Source organism: Erinaceus europaeus, chromosome 18 (assembly GCF_950295315.1).
Source record: "Erinaceus europaeus chromosome 18, mEriEur2.1, whole genome shotgun sequence".
Classification (NCBI taxonomy): Eukaryota; Metazoa; Chordata; class Mammalia; order Eulipotyphla; family Erinaceidae; genus Erinaceus; species Erinaceus europaeus.
Window position 1 is genome coordinate 21,328,783 of NC_080179.1, and position 27,213 is coordinate 21,355,995.

The following is a 27,213-nucleotide window of genomic DNA, read 5'->3' on the forward strand; positions in this document are numbered from 1 at the left end:
GGAAATAGCTCAATCTATGAGAAGACAAAACATGCATATCTGAGGCTCAGAAACTACAGACTCAATTCCCCACAACACCTCATGTGGAAAGCTGTGGAGTGATTTGGTGCCATTCACTCGCTCTCCTCTCATATTCAAATATAATAAAAATAATCAAATTGGGATTCAAAATAATCAAAAGAGGAGTCGCTTCACAGGCGGTGAAGCAGGTCTGCAGGTGTCTATCTTTCTCTCCCCCCTTTGTCATTCTGTCATCCCCTCCTCTCTCCCTTTCTCTCTGTCCTAACAACGATGACATCAATAACAGCAACACTAATAAGTACAACAATAAAACAACAAGGGCAACAAAAGGGAGTAAATAAATAAATAAATGTAAAAAATAATAATCAAAGTACACTTTCCACATCTACCATAATAATTAAAAAATAAGGTTCAGGAAGTAGTAATATTAAGAGCTCAACCTTGATCTAAAACTAAATACTAATTCATTGTTGGAATGATGTTTGTTCTTGCAGCTGAGTACACAAAAGTTGAGTAAAACCAAGAAAATTTTTGAAGATAAAAGAGTAGGGCCTGTAGAACAAGTTGAAGAGCCAGTGATAATATAAGATTAATTTAATTAAGGTACTTGCAAGCAAGATGTGAAAGAGAACATAAAAAATGGATGACAAGAATGGCTGGGGACTAGAAGAACTCAGTGGGAAAGTCATTTTACCATGCATTAAGGACCTGAGTTCAAGTCCCTAGCTACCACATGGGATCACCAGGCAAAGGGGAAACTTAATGAGGTATCTCTCCTATATCTTGTCCTTCTCCCAGTAGGAAGGGGGGAATGTTATAAGGAAGAGGAGAATGTCAGAAGATAATGAGAAAACATACTAGTCACAAAGACTGAAGGATGCAGTGAAAGGCTTGACAGCTAAAAAGCAGAAAGAGAGAAAAGATTAGATAAAGGAAAGGCACAGAAGGCTTCCTTAGACACTTGTTATGTAGTAAAAAAAATTTCAAAAGAACTACTGGGCACAGAGTGGAAACCAATTTGAACAGTGTCAAGTGGCTACCAGGAATGAAATTTCAATCTGGAACTAAACCCAAAGACCAGCCAGAATGTTCTAAGTAACCTAAGGACCGGGATTACAGAAGTGTATCAGATGGCTGTGGATTAAAAAAAATTAAAAGCCAACACTTAAAGAACCAAGATGAATGTAACATACTACAAAACTGGCAAGCAAAACAGTATTGGTTTTCATTTTTTGTTTGTTTTCTATTTCAGATTAGGCATGAAGTAGACACTAAAACATCTTTTTTTAATTTCTTTACTGGAGCATTAATGTTTTACATTTGACAGTAAATACAATAGTTTGTATATGCATAACATTTCTCAGTTTTCCACATAACAAGGTCCTCTGTCATCCTTTTTGGACCTGTATTCTCCCCACCCACCCCAGAGTCTTTTACTTTTGTGCAATACGCCAATTCCAGTTCAGGTTTTATTTGTGTTTTCTTTTCTGATCTTGAAACTGAAACATCTTTTAAAGTAAATATTTAATAAAGACTTGATGAAATAAAGTTTAACTTAATACACTAGTATTAGAGCACTAGTAATAAATAGAGCACTAAAAAAAAGTATTTCTTTTTATTTATTTTCCCTTTTGTTGCCCTTGTTTTTATTGTTGTTGTAGTTACTGTTGTTACTGATGTTGTCATTGTTGGATAGGACAGAGAGAAATGGAGAGAGGAGAGGAAGACAGAGAGGGGGAGAGAAAGAGAGACACCTGCAGACCTGCTTCACCAACTGTGAAGCGACAACCCCCCACGCCTGGGCTCAAACCTGAATTCTTAGTTTGCCACGTGCATTTAACCCGCTGCGCTACTGCCCGATGCCCCAAAAAAGTATTTCATCCAATCCATAGCGAGCTGTCTTCCCTTTTCTCCTGTGTCCTCAAGGCCCTTGCACCTGCTCGCTGTCTCTGTGGTCTTGCCTTTGCCACTGCCTCCCTCTTGTCCTCTACACCTACTCCACTTCCTGTTTGTGCCCTTCTAATTTGCATTCAATAAAAAAACAGCTGTTACCCTCAAAAAAGTATGTCATCCAATTAAAGAATAATCAGGTAGTCGGGCGGTAGCGCAGCAGCGCAAAGCACAGATGGCGCAAAGCGCAAGGACCAGCGTTAAGGATCCCGGTTCAAGCCCCGGGCTCTCCACCTGCAGGGGAGTCACTTCACAGGCAGTGAAGCAGGTCTGCAGATGTCTGTCTTTCTCTCCCCCTCTCTGCCTTCCCCTCCTCTCTCCATTTCTCTCTGTCCTATCTAACAACGACAACATCAATAACAACAAGAATAATAACTACAATAAAGAACAAAGGCAACAAAAGGAAATAAATATTTTAAAAAAGAATAATCAAGAACTAATTTAGCTTTTTTGTTGTAGGCCCTGGTGGCTGCTGTCGAAATGGGCAAGTTTATGAAACCCGGGAAGGTGGTGCTGGTTTTGGCCAGACACTACTCTGGACGCAAAGCCGTCATCGTGAAGAACATTGATGATGGCACCTCAGACAGGCCATACAGCCATGCTCTGGTGGCTGGGATTGACCGTTATCCGCGCAAAGTGACAGCTGCCATGGGCAAGAAGAAAACTGCCAAGAGGTCAAAGATCAAGCCTTTCGTGAAAGTTTATAATTACAATCACCTTATGCCCACGAGGTACTCTGTGGATATCCCCTTGGACAAAACTGTTGTCAACAAGGATGTCTTCCGAAATCCTGCCCTTAAACGCAAGACACGTCGAGAGGCAAAAGTCAAGTTTGAGGAAAGGTACAAGACTGGCAAGAACAAATAGTTCTTCCAAAAACTACGATTTTAGACATTTTGTTTCAGTCATTAAAAGTTTAAAAAAAAAAAAAAGAACTAATATAATCCAGTTTTTCAACTACTGTTTTAAAAAAGCACTACATGCCTGGTTCATAGGCCCAAAGAATACAGATGCATTGTTTGCTCTTATGAAGCTAACTCTATATTAGATGGTGAGGAAGGTAGAAGAGAAATTAAAACTAATCTAACTTTATGATTTCTAGAAAGTATTCATTAGGCTCCTTTAACATATTTTTAATGGATTTGTCAAGAAAGATATTTCTTGGAGATTCGACTTCCGGAGGCGGAACTACGAGCAGCAGATCGCTTTCTCTCCTCTCCTCTCCCGGATCAACTAGGAATACCAAAGGAGACCACCCGGACCGAAACAAGACAGGACTAGAATGACCACAGGAACCCAGTAAATCACCCGTAAGTACAAACACGCGTGGCTGGTAACAGAGAGGAGAGAGGGGCCGAAGGAGAGATTAAGTGACTGCTAACAGTTCAACAGTTTGTCAGTGGAGACACCACCTCCAGTCTGCTCCACCAACAAGGGGACAGCTGAAGGGAGGAGAGGACTCCCCAGAGACTCACCAAGTGCAACTCTGAGTCTCCATTGCTACTACCCTCAGAATCTGGAGCAGCAACAGGGAGGGACACCAGGGGACAGAGATCTAACCGGGAAACTCAGGAGAAGACCTATACCTCAGTGGCATAGCTGAGGGGATGTGAAAGTCTCTTTGCATAACCACTGGATTATCTCTGCCACACCCTGCTTTATCTCTTGGTCAGGAGTCAATGATTAAGCTAAGAAGCCTATTGATAGTTTAAAAGCCCTTAGGCTCCCATATCCTACAGGGAAGAAAAAAGAAAAAAAAAGAGGCTTTTACACCACTGAGCTCCAACTCAGGAATTGAAAAAACTGTTAACTTCCACCACGGTAAACCCTTTAATTAAATTACTTAGACACAAGTCAATCCAGGCAATAGTGATCAATAATTTGAAAAGTACTGATAAAGGGAACTCATAACATAATATATAAAATGGTTAAGACAACAAGAAAAAATATTGGAGACTCGAACCAGGACAAGAGTCCAGCTAAAAGTCCTCGAGAGGGTGAAGCACAAAACAACGAGTTCAACATCCAAACATTAGCTAAGGAAATAATAACAGGATTGAGTAAAGAAGTTGAAAAAATTGTAATCAGAAATGCAGGAACAAAAAATGAGAAAATGGAAGAAAATTCTAATTATCTCATGGTTATTAGAGAGCTGAAAGCTGAAATCGCTGAGCTAAGAAGGCAACTAGCTGAACAAGCTAAAACAGTATCAGAGCAGGGCAACAAAATAGATGAACTCCAGAAAGCAGTAGAGGGCAGAGAGAATAGAATCTATGAGGCTGAAGACAGAATTGGCAAGATTGAGGATGAATTAGAGACAACTAAAAAAGAAGTAAGAGATCTCAAAAAGAGATTAAGAGATGCTGAAAACAACAACAGAGTCCTATGGGATGACTTCAAAAGAAACAATATATGCATTATTGGCTTACCAGAGGAAGAAAGAGAAGGAGAGGAAGAAAGCATTCTCCAGGCCATAATAGCTGAAAATTTCTCTAGTCTAGACAACACCAAAGACATAAAGATTCAAGAAGCCCAGAGGGTCCCAAACAGAATTAACCCAGACCTAAAGAGACCAAGACATGTCATACTTAGACTGGAAAGGAATAAGGATAAAGAAAGGATCCTCAAGGCTGCAAGAGAAAAACAAAGAGTCACCTACAAAGGAAAACCCATAAGATTAGCAGCAGACTTCTCCATACAAACACTACAGGCCAGAAGAGAATGGCAAGATATCTATCGAGTGCTCAATGAGAAAGGCTTTCAGCCAAGAATACTATATCCTGCTAGACTGTCATTCAGACTAGATGGAAGCATTAAAATCTTCTCAGACAAGCAACAGTTGAAGGAAGCAACCATCACCAAGCCTGCCCTGAAAGAAGTTCTGAAAGGTCTCCTATAAACAACCAGACCACCACAAATAGGACATATATCAAAACACTCTAAAACTCTTCAAGAATGGCGTTAAAATATCTTCAATCTTTGATATCAATAAATGTCAATGGCCTGAATTCACCTATTAAAAGACACAGAGTAGGAAGATGGATCAGAAAATACAACCCAACAATATGTTGTCTACAGGAAACTCACCTAACTCAACAAGACAAACACAGACTTAAGTGAAAGGATGGAAAACTATCATACAAGCCAATGGCCCACAAAAAAGGGCAGGAACAGCTATTCTCATATCTGACATGATAGACTTTAAAATAGATAAGATTAAGAAAGATAGGAATAGACACTACTTAATGCTCAGAGGATCAGTCAATCAAGAGGACTTAACAATTATTAATATCTATGCACCCAATGAGAAGCCATCTAAATACATCAAACTCCTACTGAAAGAGCTACATCAATATATTAACAGTAACACAATCATAGCAGGGGACTTCAACACCCCACTATCTCAACTTGACAGATCATCCAGGAAGAAAATCAGTAAAGACATAAGGGAGCTAAATGAAGAAATAGATAAACTAGAACTATTGGACATTTTCAGAGTCATTCATCCCAAGAAACTGGAATACACATTTTACTCAAATCCACATGGATCATTCTCAAGGATAGACCATATGTTAGGCCACAAAGACAGCATCAGCCAATTCAAGAGCACTGAAATCATCCCAAGCATCTTCTCAGACCACAGTGGAATTAAACTAACACTTAACAATCAACAAAAGATTAGTAACAGTCCCAAAATGTGGAAGCTCAACAGTACACTTCTTAACAACTTCTGGGTCAAAGAGGAAATCAAGGAAGAAATCAAAATGTTTCGAGAGTTCAATGAAAATGAAGACACAAGCTATCAAAATATTTGGGACACAGCTAAAGCAGTCCTAAGAGGGAAGTTCATAGTTATACAAGCACACATTAGGAAACAAGAAAAGGCACAAATAAACAGCCTGATTGCACATCTTAAAGACCTAGAACAACAACAACAAAGGAATCCTAAAGCAACCAGAAGGACAGAAATCACTAAAGTTAGGGCAGAAATAAATAACATTGAGAATAGGAAAACCATACAAAAGATCAATGAAAGCAAATGTTGGTTCTTCGAAAGAGTAAACAAAATCGACAAGCCTTTAGCCAGACTCACAAAACAAAAAAGGGAGAAGACCCAAATAAATCGGATAGTAAATGAAAGAGGAGATATCACAACAGACACTGCAGAAATTCAACATATCATGCGAGGCTTCTATGAACAACTATATGCCACCAAGCTAGAGAACCTGGAAGAAATGAATGATTTCCTAGATACCTACCAACTTCCAAAACTAAGTCAAGAGGAAGTGGATAACATGAACAGGCCCATCACAGCTAATGAAATTGAAACAGTTATCAAAAATCTTCCCAAAAATAAAAGTCCTGGACCAGATGGTTTTACAAATGAATTCTACAAAACTTTCAAAGAAGAATTAATACCTCTACTTTTAAAAGTCTTCCAGAAGATTGAAGACACTGGAATACTCCCTGCCAGCTTCTATGAAGCCAACATCACCCTGATACCAAAAGCAGACAGGGACACAACCAAAAAAGAAAACTACAGACCAATATCTCTGATGAACATAGATGCAAAAATATTGAACAAAATTCTAGCCAACCGGATACAGCAGTATATCAAAAAGATTGTTCATCATGACCAACTGGGGTTTATCCCAGGCATGCAAGGTTGGTTTAATATACGTAAATGTGATCCACCACATCAACAAAAGCAAGACCAAAAACCACATGGTCATATCAATAGATGCAGAGAAAGCCTTTGACAAAATACAACATCCCTTTATGATCAAAACACTACAAGAAATGGGAATAGATGGAAAATTCCTGAAGATAGTGGAGTCTATATATAGCAAACCTACAGCCAACATCCTACTCAATGGTGAAAAACTGGAAGCATTTCCCCTCAGATCAGGTACTAGACAGGGCTGCCCACTATCACCATTACTATTCAACATAGTGTTGGAAGTTCTTGCCATAGCAATCAGGCAGGAGCAAGGAATTAAAGGCATACAGATTGGAAGAGAAGAAGTCAAACTCTCCTTATTTGCAGATGACATGATAGTATACATAGAAAAACCTAAGGAATCCAGCAAGAAGCTTTTGGAAATCATCAGGCAATACAGTAAGGTGTCAGGCTATAAAATTAACATTCAAAAGTCAGTGGCATTCCTCTATGCAAACACTAAGTTAGAAGAAATTGAAATCCAGAAATCAGTTCCTTTTTCTATAGCAACAAAAACTATAAAATATCTAGGAGTAAACCTAACCAAAGAAGTGAAAGACTTGTATACTGAAAATTATGAGTCACTACTCAAAGAAATTGAAAAAGACACAAAGAAGTGGAAAGATATTCCATGTTCATGGGTTGGAAGAATTAACATCATCAAAATGAATATATTACCCAGAGCCATCTATAAATTTAATCCTATCCCCATCAAGATCCCAAGCACATTTTTTAGGAGAATAGAACAAATGCTACAAATGTTTATCTGGAACCAGAAAAGACCTAGAATTGCCAAAACAATCTTGAGAAAAAAGAACAGAACCAGAGGTATCACACTCCCAGATCTCAAACTGTATTATAGGGCCATTGTCATCAAAACTGCTTGGTACTGGAACATGAACAGACACACTGACCAGTGGAATAGAATTGAGAGCCCAGAAATGAGGCCCCACACATATGGACATCTAATCTTTGACAAAGGGGCCCAGACTATTACATGGGGAAAGCAGAGTCTCTTCAACAAATGGTTTGGAAACAATGGGTTGAAACATGCAGAAGAATGAAACTGAATCACTGTATTTCACCAAATACAAAAGTAAATTCCAAGTGGATCAAGGACTTGGATGTTAGACCACAAACTATCAAATACTTAGAGGAAAATATTGGCAGAACTTTTTTTCGCATAAATTTTAAAGACATTTCAATGAAACGAATCCAATTACAAGGAAGACTAAGGCAAGTATAAACCTATGGGACTACATCAAATTAAAAAGCTTCTTCACAGCAAAAGAAACCACTACCCAAACCAAGAGACCCCTCACAGAATGGGAGAAGATCTTTACATGCCATACATCAGATAAGAGTTTAATAACCAACATATATAAAGAGCTTGCCAGACTCAACAACAAGACAACAAATAACCCCATCCAAAAATGGGGGGAGGACTTGGACAGAATATTCACCACAGAAGAGATCCAAAAGGCCGAGAAACACATGAAAAAATGCTCCAAGTCTCTGATTGTCAGAGAAATGCAAATCAAGACAACAATGAGATATCACTTCACTCCTGTGAGAATGTCATACATCAGAAAAGGTAACAGCAGCAAATGCTGGAGAGGATGTGGGGTCAAAGGAACCCTCCTGCACTGCTGGTGGGAATGTCAATTGGTCCAACCTCTGTGGAGAACAGTCTGGAGAACTCTCAGAAGGCTAGAAATGGACCTACCCTATGACCCTGCAATTCCCCTCCTGGGGATATATCCTAAGGAACCCAACACATCCATCCAAAAAGATCTGTGTACACATATGTTCTTGGCGGCACAATTTGTAATAGCCAAAACCTGGAAGCAACCCAGGTGTCCAACAACAGATGAGTGGCTGAGCAAGTTGTGGTATATATACACAATGGAATACTACTCAGCTGTAAAAAATGGTGACTTCACTGTTTTCAGCTGATCTTGGATGGACCTTGAAAAAATCATGTTGAGTGAAATAAGTCAAGAAACTGAAGGATGAATATGGGATGATCTCACTCTCAGGCCGAAGTTGAAAAACAAGATTAGAAAAGAAAACACAAGTCGAACCTGAAATGGAATTGGAGTATTACACCAAAGTAAAAGACTCTGGGGTGGGTGGGTTGGTGGGGAGAATACAGGTCCATGAAAGATAATGAATGACATAGTGGGGGGTTGTATTATTAAATGGGAATCTGGGGAATGTTACGCATGTACAAACTATTGTATTTACTGTTGAATGTAAAGCATTAATTCCCCAATAAAGAAATAAATTATTTTTTAAAAAAATAAAGATATTTCTTAATATTTGATTGTATTACTTGTTCACTGTTGTTTTTGTTATTATTGTTTGTTTGTTTTACCAGAGAGCATGGCTCAGCTCTGGCTTATGGTGGTGCAAGAGATTGAACTTGGGACTTTGGAGGCTCAAGCATGAGAGTCTCTTTGCATAGCCATTATGCTATCTACCCCCACCTTTACTTACTTTTTTAAATTTTTTTTATTTTTTTTTTATTTAATGGATAGAAAAAGTCAGAAGTTGAAAGGGTAGGGGGAGATAGAGAGGGGGAGAAAAAGAGAGACACGTACAGACATGCTTCACCACTCACTAAGCTTTCCCCCTGCAGGTGCGGACCAGGGGGTGGAACCTGGGTCCTTGCCCACTGTAACATATGCACTCAACCTGGTGCGCCACCTGGCTCCTTTACTATTTTTAATGAAAGAGAGATACATAGAAAGATACACAGGGAGAGGCTCTAGACCAGAGCACTACTCAGCTCCATCTAGTGGTGGTACTGGGAACTAAACCTCAGACCTCAGTGATTCAGGCATGAAAGTCTTTTGCATAACCATTATGCTGTTTTCCCAGCGCAAGAAAGACATTTCTAATAGGGCTGGAGATAGCTTACTAAAAAAGCTATTTGCCTTGACATATGCACTGCCCAAGTTCAAGCCCTGACACCACGTGGGAGTCGCTATGGCACCTGAGAAAAAACAGTTGTCTCTCCCTCTCTCAGCCTCTCTCCATCTGTCTCTCTTTGCCTCTATCTGAATAAAAAAGCATCCCAAGAAATCAGTAACTCTTAAAAATTCCTAAAACAAGGGAGTCCGGCGGTAGCACAGTGGGTTAAGCACACTAGGCACAAAGCACAAGGACTGGTGCAAGGATCCCGGTTCAAGACCCCGGCTCCCCGACTGCAGGGGAGTTGCTTCACAGGCGGTGAAGCAGGTCTGTAACAGGTGTCTATCTTTCTCTCCCCATCTTGCCCTCCTCTCTCCATTTCTCTCTGTCCTATCCAACAACAACGACATCAACAACAATAATATTAACAACAATAAAAAATAACAAGGGCAACAAAAAGAAAAATAAATATTTTTTTAAAAGTTTAATTCAAATATATTTTTTTAAAAAAAAATTCCTAAAACAGGAGGTCGGGCTGTAGCTCAGCGGGTTAAACACATGGTGCGAAATTCAAGGACAAGCGTAAGGATCCTGGTTTGAGCCTCTGGCTCCCCACCTGCAGGGGGGTTCCTTCACAAGTGGTGAAGCAGGTCTGCAGGTGTCTATCTTTCTCTCCCCCTCTCTGTCTTCCCCTCCTCTCTCCATTTCTCTCTGACCTATCTGGCAACAACAACATCAATAACAACAATAATAATAACCACAACAGTGATAAAAACAACAAGGGCAACAAAAAGGAAAATAAATAAATAATAATTTTTTTTAGAGAGAAATGAAGAGAGGAGGGGAAGACAGAAAAGGGAAAAGAAAGACAGACACCTGCAGACCTGCTTCACCGCTTATGAAGCAACTCCCCTGCAGGTGGGGAGCCAGGGGCTCGAACCGGGATCCTTACTCCGGGTCCTTGTGCTTTGCCCACTGCGCTACAGCCCAACTCCCAATAAAATATTCTTTTAATTTAAAAAAATTCCTAAAACAAACCAAAAAAACTCCTAAAACTTGGAAATTAAGTAATATACCTGCAATAACATATGAACCAAAGAAAAAAATAAAACTGGACCGAGACAACTCTCTTGCACCTATCAAAATAATATGTATACTGGTGTCCAGGCAGTAATGCAATGTATATTCTCACAGTATCAACGGAGACAGTGTAAAGTCACGTAGTATATATGAGAAAATTTTCCTCCATTTGACTTAATAACTTAAGGGAGAAGATTAGAGGAAAAACTGCCTTTTTTTCCCCCATGACAGAGAGGCATAGAGAAAGCGGAAAGACCACAGTGCCAAGCTTTCTTAATACGGTGAAGGCGGGGCTCAAACGTGGGCCACACACAGCAAAGCAGCACAGTGTCCGATTTGAGCTATTTTTCCGGCCCACAGCTGCCCAATTTCTAATCTGGATCTCTTTTTCTGCCAACCTATGAAATCATCTTCTCAAACCACAATCAGAAAAAGAATTTGTCATTCTGTGTCCATGTAAAAGAGCTAAGCTGAAGAATGGTCTAGATAAATCATAAAGCATCACAGCTCTCGGAACCAGGTGGTGGCGCACATGGCTGAGCGCACATGTTACAATGCACAAGGACCCGGTTCGAGGCCCCGGTGACCACCTGTAAGGGGAAAGCTTCACAAGTGGTGAAGCAGGGCTGCAGGTATCTCTGTCTTTCTCCCTGTCACCACCTCCCCTCTTGATTTCTGGCTGTCTCTATACAGTAAATAAAGATTTCTTTAAAAATACAGTTCTCATAGCTATCAATGACTTGAATAAATATTCAAAAGAATATCAAACTTTCAAGGCTAACTAAAATGACCCTACCTTAGGTGAAACAGATCCCGGCACCTGGACAGGAACACAACTAGTGTGCAACTCTACCCACTCAGGAAGTCCAGTCAATTACAACACCCAAGACAGCCTGGGGCTTTGCCCAATCTGAGATACTTTCAGGAGCTCAACCAATAGCCCTGCCTGACCACCGAGTCCTGCCAGCTACCACACCTGAGTGTCCAGCCAAGTCAGCAATTTACCTGAGTAGGGAACCCAGTCAACAGTCCTCACCTCAACTGGTAATGGAACTATTCAAGTAGATACCATGTACTGCCTGCCAGTGGGCACCACCAGTGGGTCCATTCAGAATCCCAGGTGAGCCAAACTGGAGAACAACTTTTCCTGCTAAAACAAACCTGTACAGATTGGAAGAGGAAACCACTTGCTAAATTGCAGATAGCAATACAAGGATAGAAGAATCACAAGGCATCAAGTATATATAAAAGCACTAAAAGAAACTAATAAAATTCCAGGAAATTATACTGAAGAAATATCTATGAAGTGAATGATAACGTGTTACAAAAAATTATCTTAAATGAGTTCTGAAATCAGTAAGAAAACACTAGTAAGTTAGAATAGGAACACATAAATGAAATAAGAAATTCAACAAAGAAATAAGGCCTATTACAAAGAAACGAAGAGGGAGTCAGGTGGTAGCGCAGCGGGTTGAGCGCACGTGGCAATAAGCACAAGGACTGGCGGAAGTAACCCAGTTCGAGCCCCCGGCTCCCCACCTGCAGGGGAGTCGCTTCACAGGCGGTGAAGCAGGTCTGCAGGTGGCTATCTTTCTCTCCCTCTCTCTGTCTTCCCCTCCTCTCTCCATTTCTCTCTGTCCTATCCAACAATAGTGACAGCAATAACAATAGTAAAGCAACACGGGCAACAAAAGGGAAGGAGTAAATAAATCAATATTAAAAAACAGAAAGAAAGAAACAAAGATGCAGTTGGGCGGTAGCGCAGCGGGGTTAAGCGCAGGTGAAGCAAAGCGCAAGGACCACGTAAGGATCCCAGTTAGAGCCCCCAGCTCCCCACCCGCAGGGGCATCACTTCACAAACGATGAAACAGGTGTGCAGGTGTCTTTCTCTCCCCCTCTGTCTTCCCCTCCTCTCTCCATTTCTCTGTCCTATCCAACACAAGTACATCAATAACAACAATATTAACTACAACAATAAAACAATAAGGACAATAAAAGGGAATAAATATTTTTTAATTTTTTTATATTTCATTTATTTATTTTCCCTTTTTGTTGCCCTTGTTTTTTATTGTTGTTGTAGTTATTATTGTTTTTATTGATGTCACTGTTGTTAGATAGGACAGAAAAGAATGGAGAGAGGAGGGGAAGACAGAGTAGGGAGAGAAAGATAGACACCTGCAGACCTGCTTCACCGCCTGTGAAGCGACTCCTCTGCAGGTGGGGAGCCAGGGGCTCGAACTGGGATTCTTATGCCGGTCCTTGCGCTTTGCGCCACCTGCGCTTAACCTGCTGTGCCATCACCCAACTCCCAATAAATATTTTTTTAAATCTTATTAAAAAAATAATAAAGAAGTGGACTGGGGAGATGCCCAGCCGGTCAGTTCATCAAAAATACATAATAATTATAGATATTTGTGTACCTAAAACAGTATCAGAGATATATGTTAAATAAGGGCTAATAGAGCTAAAAAGATAACTAAAGCAATATAACAATGGCTTGAGGACTTTAATATTCCATTGCCAAAAATACATAAATCCCCCAGAGAGGAAACAAGTAAGTAACAACAGATCTGAACACTACAAACCAAATCTGCCTAGCAGACAATACAGACCATTTTGTCAGCAGTAAGAGCACACATTCATCTCAGCTGCACATGGAAAATTAACCAGGGTAGATTTTATGGTAGGCCACAAAACAAGTCTGAGCAAATTCAAGAAGACTGAAATGTCTTTTCGGAATACAGCGGTATTAAACCTGAAATCAGTAAAGAGAAGACACGGGTCCTAGCAAACTCATGGAGAGAAAGCAGCACACACCTGAACAACTAATGAGCCAAAGGAGAAATCAAAAATATATTCTGACAAGAAAGGAAAAAAACAAGTATGCAAAAAAAAAATCCATTCTGAAATGAAAAATTACATTTATAAGGCACTTTAAAAAAAGGGGGGGGTGGGAGTAGATAGCATAATGGCTATGCAAAAAAAAAAAACACCTCTCATGCCTAAGACTCCGAAGTTACAAGTTCAATCCCCTGTACCACCATAAACCACAGCTAAGTAGTATTCCGGAAAAGAAAGGGAAAAAAACAGAAATATAAAAGAAAGATATGGGGGTCGGGCGGTAGCGCAGCAGGTTAAGCGCAGGTGGCACAAAGCACAAGAACCGGCATAAGGATCCAGGTTCAAAGCCCTGGCTCCCCACCTGCAGGGGAGTCGCTTCACAGGCGGTGAAGCAGGTCTGCAGGTATCTGTCTTTCTCTCCCCCTCTATGCCTTCCCCTCCTCTCTCCATTTCTCTCTGTCCTGTCCAACAATGACGATATCCAATAACAACAACAATAATAACTACAACAATAAAGCAAGGGCAACAAAATGGAAAATAAATATTAAAAAAAGAAAGATATAAAATTAAAAAAAAAATACTCAGCCATACTGCACATATGTAAGGTCCTCAGCTCATTCTCCAGCACTACATAAAAAAATAAGTGAGTGTGGAGATAAAGCCCTAACAAAGTTACAGATCCAGAGGCGAGCTGTTGCTGTTGTTATTGTTGTTGTGATTGCTGTCGCTTCTTCTTCTAGCGTTTGCCCTTCTTCCGTAGCCAGTCAACAGCGTCAGGTTGAGCCTGATGTAAAGTTTCGAGACCTCCTTTGAATCTGGAGAGGTGGCAGTCGTTGACTATGTGGGTCATAGTCTGTCTGTAGCCGCAGGGGCAGTTTGGATCGTCTCTGTTGTTGGATAGGACAGAGAGAAATGGAGAGGGGAGGGGAAGGCAGAGAGGGGGAGAGAAAGACAGACACCTACAGACCTGCTTCACCGCTTGTGAAGTGACTCCCCTGCAGGTGGGGAGCCAGGGGTTCAAACCAGGATCCTTATGCTATTCCTTGTGCTTTACACCACGTGCGCTTAACCCACTGCACTACCGCCCGACTCCTGAATTTTTATTTTTTACCAGAACACTGATAACTCTGGCTTACAGTGGTGTGGGGGATTGAACCTGGGGTTTTAGAGCCTCAGGCATGAGAGTTTCTTTGCATAACCATTATGCTATCTTTATTAAACATTTTGTTGTGCTTCATATCTTACTGCCTTTCAGCCACCAAGTTGCAGATGTTACTATGATTCCATCCTGACCTCCCTGAACAGAAGACCTCACCAATGTGTCCTAGAACCTCACCTCTTCAGAGCCCTACCTCACTAGGGAAAGATAGAAACAGGCTGGGGGTATGGACTGACCTGCCAATGCCTATGTCCAGCAGAAAAGGAAATACAGAAGCCAAGAATTCCCAATTTCTGCAACCCAAAAAGAATTTTGGTCCATAATTACAGAAGGGGAGAAATGACAGAGGACCCAGAAAGAGAAGAGGAAAAGACTTAGAAAGGAAGGAAGGGCAGGACCATAGGGGACAAAATGGGCAAATACAGATAGACAGACAGACAAAAATAATAGTGAACTCATATCTGTGACCTTGGGAGAAGCACTGCAGTTTCCAATGAAAGGAATGGGGACACAGAACTCTGGTGGTGGGAATGGTGTGAAATTATAACTGTGTAAAGCAACATTAGGTCAGTAATATAGAAATATAAATTTAAAAAGTTCCCACTAAACAAAAACATGTGTTATTATATTTATATAAAACGCAGAATTGAAATAAGAAATACTACCATGAATAAAGAAAGCATTATATAATGATAAAGGAATGACTGCCCCAAGAAATCTAATAATCCTAAGTGTGCACCTTAAGATGAAATTTCAGGAGAAAGGTGGCGGCTCATCTGGTGCAGTGCACACGTTACCAGGAGCAAGGATAGGGGTGGAAACTCTGGTCCCCACCTGCCATGGGGAAGCTTCACAAGTGCTGGACCAGAGCTACAGCTGTCTCTTTTTCCCTTTTTCTCTCTCTCATCTGTGAAAGAGGAAGAGAGAGAGAGAGAGGAAGGAAGGAAGGAAGGAGGGAAGGAGGGAAGGAAAAGAGGCTGCTGGGAATGTTGGAGCTGTGCAAGCCATTAAGCCCCAGTGGTAACGATGGTTGGTGGAGGGACGGGAGGGCTTCAAAACATAAGAACCAGTAACTGGGGCCAGGTGGTGGCATGCATGGCTGAATGTCAAAATGGACAAGGACCCAGGTTCAGGCCCCCAGTCCCCACCTACAGTGGGCAAAGTTCATAAGTGGTGAAATGGTTCTGCAGGTGTTTTTCTCCCTACCTTAGCCTCCCATCTCAATTTCTCTATCTCTCCATTATGCTATTTCCCTAGCTCATCTTGTTTTTATGAGTTACTGGACAATGAACCCTGGATATCACCTGCATCATTTTGCTGGCCCAAAGATGTAAACTCTTAAAATATATATCTATCTACATACATACTATTATTTATTATTTTTTTAAAGATTTTCTTTATGGGAGTCGGGCTGTAGCACAGTGGGTTAAGCGCAGGTGGCGCAAAGCACAAGGACCGGCATAAGGATCCCGGTTCGAACCCCGGCTCCCCACCTGCAGAGGAGTCGCTTCACAGGCGGTGAAGCAGGTCTGCAGGTGTCTATCTTTCTCTCCTCCTCTCTATCTTCCCCTCCTCTCTCCATTTCTCTCTGTCCTATCCAACAACGATAACAACAATAATAACTACAACAATAAAACAACAAGGGCAACAAAAGGGAATAAATAAATAAAATAAATATTTAAAAAAAAAGATTTTCTTTATTTATTCATGAGAAGTGATAGAAGAGAAAGAAAGAACCAGACATCACTCTGGTACATGTGCTGTCAGGGATTGAACTCTGGACCTCATGCTTGAGAGTTCAATGCCTTATCCACCATGCCAACTCCCAGACTACCATACTTTTATTTTGTATATAAAAGATTCGTTTATTACATGAAAAAGAAGCTTCCTTCTGTGTAGTAGGGGCGAGGCACCGCCCTGGGTCACACTCACATCAAAGCAGGGCACTATCAATGCAAGTGAGCTGTTCTGTCACCCTTCTGTCTACTTCTATTGATTATTGAGACGGGATTGTTGTTTTTTTTAATATTTATTTATTCATTCCCTTTTGTTGCCCTTGTTGTTTCATTGTTGTAGTCGTTGTTGGACAGGACAGAGAGAAATGGAGAGAGGAGGGGAAGACAGAGAGGGGGAGAGAAAGACACCAGCAGACCTGCTTCACCGCCTGTGAAGCGACTCCCCTGCAGGTGGGGAGCCGGGGGCTTGAACCGGGATCCTTACTCCGGTCCTTGCGCTTTGCACCATGTGTGCTTACCCGCTGCGCTACAGCCTGGCTCCCTCATTTGAAATTTTTTTTTCAAACCTGATTCTTGTACCTCAGCTTTTGAAGTCCCAGGTTCAATCCCCAGTACTACTGTAAACCAGGGTAAAAGCTTCACAACTGCTGAAACAGGGCTGGAGTTAAGGGGAGGAGGAGGGGAGGGAGAGAGGGAGAGAGAGAGAGAGAGAGAGAGAGAGTGTGTGTGTGTGTGTCTGCAAGTATGGTGTGTGTGTGTTCAAGCCCCGGGTGCTTGTGTGTCTGCGGGTAGGGGTGGGTGTGTGTGTGTGTGTGTGTGTCCTCCTATCTTCCCCTCTCTTCTCAGTCTCTAAGATAAAAAAAATATTAATATGTATATACTTTTATTTTATTTTTAGTCAGATCAAATTAACAAAGATCATGTACTGGTATTTTGGCCTGTGGGGAACATGTTCTTATTGCTAGTGCAAGTAAAATTTAATTTCTTTTTCTTTCTTCTTTTCCCCCCACCAGGATTATTGGAGCCTCAGGCATGGCAGTCTGCCTGCATAACCGTTATGCTATCTACCCTGCGCCCACCAGGATTACTGCTGAGGCTCAGTGCTTGCACAATGACTCCACCTTCCCAGTGTTTCTTTTTTCTTTTCCTTTTTTTTGTGTGTTTGTTTTCCCTTTATCTGATAACACAGAAAGAAACTGAGAGGAAGGAGACGGAGAGAGACAGAGAGAGATACCCGGAGACCTGTTTCGCCCCATGTGAAGCAACCCCCTGCAAGTGAGGATTCCACACATGGTAATAGGAGCACCTAATGAGGTGCTCCACCACCAGGCCCCCTAAACTTTAATATTTTCTCCTCACAGATATGCTCAATCATCTGCAAAAGAAGTAATACACACATAGTGATTGCAACAAAATTAATAATGGCCAAAGACTGGGAACAATTTAAAAACCCAAGGAAGTAACTGGATAAGTTACAGTATAATGGCTCTGCAGATTGCTCTGGTGTTTAAAAAATAAAATAAATAGGGAGTCGGGCGGTAGTGCAGCGGGTAAGCGCACGTGGTGCAAAGCGCAAGGACTAGCAGAAGGATCCCAGTTCCATCCCACCTGCAGGGGAGTCGCTTCACAGGCGGTGAAGCAGGTCTGCAGGTGTCTGTCTTTCTCTCCCCCTCTTTGTCTTCCCCTCCTCTCTCCATTTGTCTCTCCATTTCTATCCAACAACAACGACAACAATAATAACTACAACAATAAAACAAGGGCAACAAAAGGGAATAAATAAATAAAATAACTATTTAAAAAAAATAGAAATGCAATGGAAAGGGTCCAGCAGTGGCACACAGAGTTAAGTGCACATGTTACAGTGCACAAGGAACAGGGTTCATGTCCCCAGTCCCCACTTGCAAGAGGGAAGCTTCATGAGCAGTGAAGCAGTACTATAGGTCAGTGTGTGTCTGTCTCCCTCTCTCTCATTCTTATCTCTCCTTTCCCTCTCAATTTCTGTCTCCAGATAATAAAATAATTTTTTATAAAAAAACAAATGCAATTGATATTACTTAACTAAAAAAAAAAAAGAAAAAAGAAACAGTTCCCCTTATACTAATAAGAGAGTGTTCAAGAATTATGTTGAGGGAGGTCCATACTCCCAGAGGAATAAAGAATAGGAAAGCTTTCAGTGGAGGGGGATAGGGAGTTCTGGTGGTGGGAATTGTGTGGAATTGTACCCCTCTTATCCTATGGTCTTGTCAATATCTCCATTTTATAATTTTTTTTAAAAATTTTAAAAAAAGAAGTATGTTGGGGAAGAGTAAAACACTGAAGGACATGACACTTTCTATCAGAAATTTCACTTCTGGCACTGCCATAGATCAAACCACCTAAAATTGTCCCACTGGGCAACATCTAGAAACACTGAATAAATCTTAATAAGCATCTTTTAAATGCACAGCTAAACTCAACAGAAAGCAAAGGAAATGTCTCACTAAGAAATGAGATGGAGGGGTCTGACGGTAGTGCAGCGGGTTAAGCACACATGGCACAAAGCACAAGGACCTGGTAAGGATCCTGGTTACAGCCCCCGGCTCCCCACCTGCATAGGGGTCACATCACAGGCGGTGAAGCAGGTCTGCAGGTGTCTTTCTCTCCCCCTTCTTTCTTCCCTTCCCCTCTACATTTCTCTCTGTCCTAACAACCACTACAACATCAATAAAATAACAAGGGCAATAAAAGAGAAAAAATAGCCTCCAGGAGCAGTGGATTCTGAGCCCCAGCAATAACCCTGAAGACAAAGAAAGAAAGAAAGAAAGAAAGAAAGAAAGAAAGAAAGAAAGAAAGAAAGAAAGAAAAGAAAAGAAAAGAAAAGAAAAGGAAAAAGAAAAGAGATGGTGGGACCAGGCAGCGGCTCCCCTGGTTAAGCGCTCACATTACAGTGCGCAAGGACTCAGGTTCTTCCCCCTGGCCCCCACCTGCAGGGAGAAAGATTCACAAGTGGTGAAGCAGGGCTGCAGGTGTCTAGGTGTCTCTGTTTCTCTCCCTCTCTATCTCCCTCTCCTCTCTCCATTTCTAGCTGTCTCTATCCAATAATAATAATAATAAAGTTAAAAAAAATGACATGGATAAGGATAGAGCTGGGGAGAAAGAATAACGGTCATCCAAAAGATTTATGCCTGAGGCTCTGAGATCACAGGTTCAAAGCTAAGTAGTGCTCTGGTAAAATAAATAAATAAAACTAAAGAGACTTATTTTTTTTTAATATTTATTAGGGGGATGGGGGTGGCACACCTGGCAGAGTCCACATGTTATAATGTGCAAAAGAACCTGGGTTCAAGTCCCTCCTCCCCACCTGCAGGGGGAGCTTCACTAACTGTGAAGCAGGGCTTCAGGTGCGACGCTCTCTCTCTCTCTTCCTATCTCCCCCTTCTCTCTCAATTTCTCTCTACCTAATAAATAAATGTTTTTCAAAGCTTTATTTATTTATGGGAAGCAGGCAGGCAGTGGTGCAGCCAGGTGAGTTGCACACATTTGCCATGTGCAAAGACCCTGGTTCAAGTCCCCAGCCTCTACCTGCAGGGGAAAGCTTCGTGAGCGGTGACGCAGTGTTGCAGGTCTCTCTCTTTCTTCCCATTCCTCTCAATTTCTCTCTGTTCTAGCAAATAAAATAAATGTTCAATTTTTTTTTAATTTACTTATGAGAGAGAGGGGACCAGAGTACTACTCTGGAACATGTGATGCCAGCGATCAAACACAGGTCATCATGCTTGAGAATCCAACACCATCTACCGGGCTACTTCCTGGAGCACTATGAATGGCCATTAATATACAGTGTTCCCTAACCTTTGCAATCAGGGCACCACTCCTATTTGTTCAGCCTCGGGAACTGAACTGGGAACTTCAGGCATGCAAGTTCTGAGCTCTACCAATGGTGTTATTTCCAGGACACAGGATTTTTTTTTTTTCTTTTTTCCTTAATATTTTTTATTTACTTGTTTTGGATTGAGACAGTAAAACAGAGGTGGGGGGACACAGAGTGAGAGAGAGAGAAAAACAATCACGGTACTGTTCTCACTGCTCACAAAGCTGCCCCTCTGAAGGTGGGAGCCAGGGCTTAAACCGGGTCCTTGCACACTGTAACGTGTGCACTCAACCTTGTGCACCATCACCCAACCCAAAGCTGTTTTTTTTTTCCTTTAGTTTTTGCCCACCATGCTTCATGTCTATGTAGTATTCTCCCCCACCCCTATCCCAGGACTCTTCCTTTCAATTTCAAGTAGGGAAAGATGGAGAGAGGGGAGCTGGATGGTGGTGCAGTGGGTGAAGTGCATATAGTATGAAACATAAGGACCCAAGCAAGTATCCCAGTTCAAGCCCCAGCTTCCCACCTGCAGGGGGTTTCGATTCACAAGCAGTTAAGCAGGTCTGGAGGTGTCTCTCTCTCCCTTTCTTCCCCTCCCCTCTCAATTTTTTTCTGTCATATCAAAACAATGGCCTCCAGGAGCAGTAGATTCCTAGTGCAGGCACTTGACCCAGCAATAACTCTGGAGGCAAAAAAAAAAAAAAAAAAAGATTTAAATTAAATTTTAAAAAAAGACAAAGAGGGACAGAGATAATAACCTCAGCATTGTTAAAGATTACATGAATTAAGTAATGTGAATCACTTCATGTCTGATCCATTTACAAAGTAAATGAGTAAAAATCCAAACTTAATAACATGTTTTGATGAAGCTGTCAGGAAACAGGGAATCTCATATTCTGTTTATGAAAGGCAACTTAAAAATTCCACTTCTGAGAAATTATCCCATTAATACAAAGGTGTATAAAGACAGATAATGCTTGGTGTTCTACTTCATACTGGAAACTCAAATGTCTATAAAAAGTAATACGTGGGAAGTCTGGCAGTAGCACAGTGGGTTAAGCGCAAGGACTGGCATAAGGATCCCGGTTGGAGCCCCCAGCTCGCCACCTGCAGGGGAGTTGCTTCACAGGCGGTGAAGCAGGTCTGCAGGTGTCTTTCTCTCCCCCTCTCTGTCTCCCCCTCCTCTCTCCATTTCTCTGTCCTATCCAACGACAGCAATAACAACAGCAATAATAACTACAACAACAAAGAAAAACAACAAAAGGGAAAATAAATATTTTTTAAAAAAGTAATGGGGGGGGGTCGAGCGGTGACGCAGCGGGCTAAGCACACGTGGTGCAAAGCACAAAGACCTGTAGGGATCCTGGTTCAAGCCCTCGGCTCCCTCCCTGCAGGGGGAAAGCTTTGTATGTAGTGAAGTAGTGCTTCAGATCTCTCTGTCTCTCTCCCTCTTTACCTCCGCCTACCCTCTCAATTTCTGGCTGTTTCTATCCAATAAATAATAATAATAAAAGTTCAAAAAATTCTTACAGAATTTTGGTTTTCCTTTTGCTTTTTCTGTTTGCTTATATACAAGAGCAGAAGAGGGAGCGAGAACAAGAGCGCAACAGCACTCTACTACAGCATATGAGCGCAACAGCACTCTACTACAGCATATGAGCGCAACAGCACTCTACTACAGCATATGAGCGCAACAGCACTCTACTACAGCATATGAGCGCAACAGCACTCTACTACAGCATATGAGCGCAACAGCACTCTACTACAGCATATGAGCGCAACAGCACTCTACTACAGCATATGAGCGCAACAGCACTCTACTACAGCATATGAGCGCAACAGCACTCTACTACAGCATATGAGCGCAACAGCACTCTACTACAGCATATGAGCGCAACAGCACTCTACTACAGCATATGAGCGCAACAGCACTCAACTACAGCATATGAGCGCAACAGCACTCAACTACAGCATATGAGCGCAACAGCACTCTACTACAGCATATGAGCGCAACAGCACTCTACTACAGCATATGAGCGCAACAGCACTCTACTACAGCATATGAGCGCAACAGCACTCTACTACAGCATATGAGCGCAACAGCACTCTACTACAGCATATGAACGCAACAGCACTACTACAGCATATGAGCGCAACAGCACTCTACTACAGCATATGAAGTGCAGGGCACCAAAGCTGGGACTCCGGCATGCAGCCACTGCGCTGTACCCTGAGGCCCCAGGATGTAAGCACCATGCTTGATTCTGAAGCTACTTTTGGACGCATCCCTTGCCCTTTTTTTTTTTTTTTTTTTTATGGAGCCAGTGTACTGACATGGAACTATCTCTGAGAAAACTCAAAATGCAAAATGTGCAAAACAGTGCATATATGTTACTTTTTACACTGAGACTAAAGGCCAGTAAGTAATCACATGTAGTTTTACAGCCAGGGATACTTCCTGAGATATACTGAAGTTATGTCACTGAAGTGCCAATGTCTGAGAGTATAAATACATAAGCCTGGACGGTATAACCTATGTACACGTCAGCTCTAAACTGTGACCCATCAGCACCATTATGGTAGATGTGGTACTTTAACTGAAACATCTGCTAAGTGACACATGACTATGCATATTTATTTCATCCTTGCTTAGTTTTGCACTAAGAAATAATGGTGGGGAGGATCTGCACAGATGGGAAACATGGTGGGAGGGGAAACTTCAAAATGTGTATGTTTTAAAATTTTCTATCTGGGGGTCAGGCGGTAACGCAGCGGGTTAAGCACATGTGGCACTAAGCGCAAGGACCCAAGTAAGGATCCCAGTTCGAGCCCCCGGCTCCCCACCTGCAGGGGAGTCACTTCACAGGCGGTGAAGCAGATCTGCAGGTGTCTGTCTTTCTCTCCCCCTCTCTGTCTTCCCCTCCTCTCTCCATTTCTCTCTGTCCTATCCAACAATGACATCAACAACAATAATAACCACAACAAGGCTTCAACAACAAGGACAACAGATGGGGGAAATATATATATGTGAATGTATATATATACATTTTATATATTGTATTATATATAATATTTTACCAACTCAGATTAGTATTATTTTAATGTTTGTTTTATCTCCTGGATTATTGCTGGGGCTTGTCGTAGGCACTACAAATCCATTACTCCTGGCAACCGTTTTGGCTTGTTTTTTTTTTTTTTTTGTCTATTTTATTTGATAGGACGGAGAAAGGTTTAGAGGGAATGGAGAGAGGGAGAAAGAAAAACAGACGCTGCAGGCCTGCTTCACCACTCGCGAAGCATCCCCACTGCAGGTGAGGAGCAGGGGCTGGAACCTTGGTCCTTGCACATAGTACTATGTGCACTTAACTGGGTGTGCCACCACCTGGTCACCCCAACTCAAATTATTAAAAATCCTAAGATTTTTAAGTGTCACACGTACACGTATGGCTTTCAAATGGTAGTTCCAATGACTACCATTTTTAGAATCAGTAAGACCCAAGTACCTCCCTTCTGAAACCTCTGTCTAACAAAGAAGCCTGCTCTACCTCCCAGACAACTGACAGAATGTGTGGATACTTCCTCTAGTGTAATCCGTATAAGGGCGCTGTTCATTTGTAACAGCCTTGGAGCCATGAGTGGATACAAACATTTTAAAAAACATTTTATTGGACCTGCATAAGGATCCCGGTTGGAACCCCGGCTCCCCACCTGCAGGGGAGTCGCTTCACAAGCGGTGAAGCAGGTCTGCAGGTGTCTATCTATCTCTCCTCCTCTCTGTCTTCCCCTCCTCTCTCCATTTCTCTCTGTCCTATCCAACAACGACGACAACAACAATAATAACTACAACAATAAAACAACAAGGGCAACAAAAGGGAATAAATAAATAAATAAAATAAATATTAAAAAAATTAAAAAAAACATTTTATTTATTATTCATTGGATCGGGACAGAGAAAATGGAAAGCGAAGGGGAAGACAGAGAGAGACCTTCAGTATCCTTATACCACTCATGAAGCTTTCCCCCAGCAGGTGGGGGCTGGGGGCTTGATCCCAGATCCTTGTGCATGCTAACTTCTACACTCAACCAGATGCGCCACGGCCTGACCCCTGATACAAACATTTCTAAAATAACATTAATCTACAAGTACTAGAGAGGAACACAGTAACCATTTCTAAAGGAACTGTGCTCTATCATTAGTTATAAAGATAACTTGAATAGCTGGATTTGCTAACATTCTTTCAGCTACAGCCCAATCAAAATCTCTTTCATTCAGTTTTTCCTTTTCCCAAAACTTCCCCAGACACTGACATCATGTCCCATGCCAAGACACTAAATGTACCATTTCTATATTCCACTACACCTTCTCGGATGCCTTTTGTCCCAAGTCCCAATACCCTGGTATACCAAACCTAGTGAAGTTAAAAATCATGTGGGGCGCATCTCCTATCAGAGAATGAAGTACCTTTCTAAGAAAGCCTCGCTCTTGATTCCGGATTCCTTCAGCGCTGTGTCTGTTCTGCTGGGGGAGGCTATTTTCTACCCAGTCGGGTAGTCAGTCACTCAGTCGCCCCACTCCAGATGTCACTCCAGCAAACCAAATACTCCACTGACAGCTCAACACTCACTTTCCATGCAGGCCCCTCCCCTTCCCTCCTGCTCAACCCCCTTCGGTTGCCGAGCTGCTTCCTGACAGTTCACAAGTCCAGTCCCCCCACCTGCGCTCCCCTGCAACCACAAGACCCCCCCCAAAGCGCCCCCAGGGCCACCCCCGCCCAGCCCCTGCGAGTCACCTGAGTCGTTTTCTCCCCGAGCCCCAGGCGGCTCTCCAGCCTTCCCAAGCAGCACACGACTGACAGCTGGACACCTGACTCCCCAAGTATCCTTCTCCCCTCCTTCCCCTCCTACCCCACGCAGCGCTTCTTTGCTCGCTTCGCCGAAAACGCAGCGCGCCCCTCCCCCGCCAGTCAGTCCCCAACACCCCCGCTCCCGCCCCCACCGCTGCTCCGTGACAGCTCGGGGTGGCCTCCCAGGCGCCTCCCCCGGGCCCGGGGGGGTGGTGTGCGGTGCCCCCCACTCACCCGCTCTCCCGCATCACGTTGCTGTCGCCGCAGTCGCAGGCGCCCCCGGCCTGGCTGCGGAACATGTTGAAGTCGTGTCCGGTGTGGTCGCCCTGGTGGAAGCACTCGGCGCACAGCGACATGCAGGGGGAGATGCCGCACGTCCGGCAGCGGTAGGCCACGAAGTTGGCTGTCCAGACCAGGCCGCACAGCGCCGCGGGGTCGTAGGCCCGCACGGCCGCGCAGAACTCGTCGTAGCCGCCGCCGCCGGCCAGCAGGCACTTACACCACTCCAGGGCCTCCTCCTCCGCCGCGCCCGGGCCGCCCGCGCCGCCCGCCGCCGCCTCCTCGCCGGCCGCCGCCGCCGCCGCCGCCAGCGGCCGCTCGGCGCTCAGCACCCGCTCCAGCAGCGCCTGCAGCTCCTCCGCACCTGCCCGGTTGTCCGGCCGGCTGAGGGCCGCCTTCAGGTGCGCGGCGGTGGCGGCCTTGTCCAGGACCAGCCCAGGCGCTGACAGCTCGGGTTGGGGCGGCTGCGCCCCCGCGACGGCCGCCGCGGCAGCCGCCGCCGCCATGATGAGAGCTCAGAATTTGGAGAGTCCAGGACCGGCGGCGCTCCCGGGAGGGTGGGGGATTGCTGCTGCGACTGCTCGGCCCGCCCAACTCTCGCGATAGCCCGGAGCTGCGGCGCACCTCCTCCCGCACCCCCACCCTCCCGCCCCGGCACACGCCTCCTGGGACTGCTGGGCCCGCTCCCTCCCCTTGCGCCTGGGAAGCTTCTCTAATACCTTTCTCACCACCTCTCGGCTCAAGATGAGAGCCACTGAAATAATGGACTTGCTTTAAGTATGAAGAGTGTGTGTCAACAATTTTAATATAAGTGATCTAGAAACACTTTTAACAGGTACGATATTTCTTACTTGGTAGGTAAGAGACAGAAGGCAGAGGGAGTGAGAGAGACCACTGCACCAAAGCTCCGTGCAATGTGCTAAGAGCTGGGCTGGAAGCTGGGTCGAGAACTTGATAAAGCAGCATACTATCCAAGTGAGCTATTTTGCCAGCCCTTGATTCCCCCCCCCCTTTATTCACAGAGATAGACAGGGGATTTTTCAGCTGCTTTTTTTGTTTGTTTGTTTTTATTTCTTTATTATTGGATAGACTTTGAGAGGGTAGAGGGAGATTGAGATGGGGAGAGAAGAGAGATACCTGCAGCCCTGCTTCACCACTCGTGAAGGTTTCCTCCAGCAGGTGGGGGCGGGGGCTTGAACCTGGGTCCTTGTGCACTGTTATGTGTGGTGTGCCACCCAGGTGTGCCACCACCTGGTCCCTTTTCAGCTGTTTTTTTAAGCATCTGCATTTTGAGATGAAGATTCCTACTGTTATCAAACCTTTAATTACTACTGAATTATTCGCATTTTTTATTTTTTTAATTTTTTATTATATTTATTTTCCCTCTTGTTGCCCTTGTTTATTGCTGTTGTGGTTATTGTTGTTGTTATTGATGTCGTCATTGTTTGATAGGACAGCGAGAAGTGGAGAGAAGAGAGGAAGACAGAGAAGGGGAGAGAAAGACATCTACAGACCTGCTTCACTGACCATGAAGTAAACCCCCTACTGGTGGGGATCGGGGCTTGAACTGGAATCCTGATGCCAGTCCGTGAGCTTTCGCCATGTGCGCTTAACCTGCTGCGCCACGCCCGGCTCCCATTTATTTATGTATTTATTTATTTATTTTTACCAGATCATTGATAAGCTTTGGCTTATATGGTGGTGTGGGGGGTTAAGCCTGCCGAGCCTCAGGCATTAGAGTCTCTTTGAATAACTATTATGCTATCTACTCCCACACTACTACTGAATTATTATTGTCATCATAAATTTCCTATAGT

At 43.2% G+C, this 27,213-nt stretch overlaps 3 protein-coding genes across 8 annotated transcripts in view; 2 read left to right on the forward strand and 1 right to left on the reverse strand.

The window, feature by feature from the left end:
* The window catches only part of UBR3 (ubiquitin protein ligase E3 component n-recognin 3), a 154,336-nt gene extending 128,302 nt beyond the window's left edge, over nt 1-26,034 (reverse strand). For all 4 annotated transcript variants that reach the window (XM_060177740.1, XM_060177741.1, XM_060177742.1 and 1 more), the window contains exon 1: nt 25,352-26,034. In XM_060177740.1, the coding sequence (XP_060033723.1) occupies nt 25,352-25,902 (551 nt within the window). In that variant the 5' untranslated portion in view covers nt 25,903-26,034. The remainder of the gene's footprint in view (nt 1-25,351) is intronic.
* On the forward strand, nt 2,418-2,895 carry LOC103128469 (large ribosomal subunit protein eL27-like). The gene has a single exon (XM_060178263.1). It carries the CDS (start codon nt 2,452-2,454, stop codon nt 2,836-2,838), a length of 387 nt encoding a protein of 128 aa, XP_060034246.1. The 5' UTR covers nt 2,418-2,451; the 3' UTR covers nt 2,839-2,895.
* An 860-nt stretch (nt 26,035-26,894) lies between the features above and the next one.
* METTL5 (methyltransferase 5, N6-adenosine) overlaps nt 26,895-27,213 on the forward strand; it is a 37,937-nt gene continuing 37,618 nt past the window's right edge. The window contains exon 1 of one of the 3 annotated variants that reach the window (XM_016195305.2): nt 26,895-26,984. The gene's annotated coding sequence lies outside the window, so the exon portion shown is untranslated. The remainder of the gene's footprint in view (nt 26,985-27,213) is intronic. The other 2 variants (XM_016195306.2, XM_007539298.3) reach the window with 2 other exon arrangements.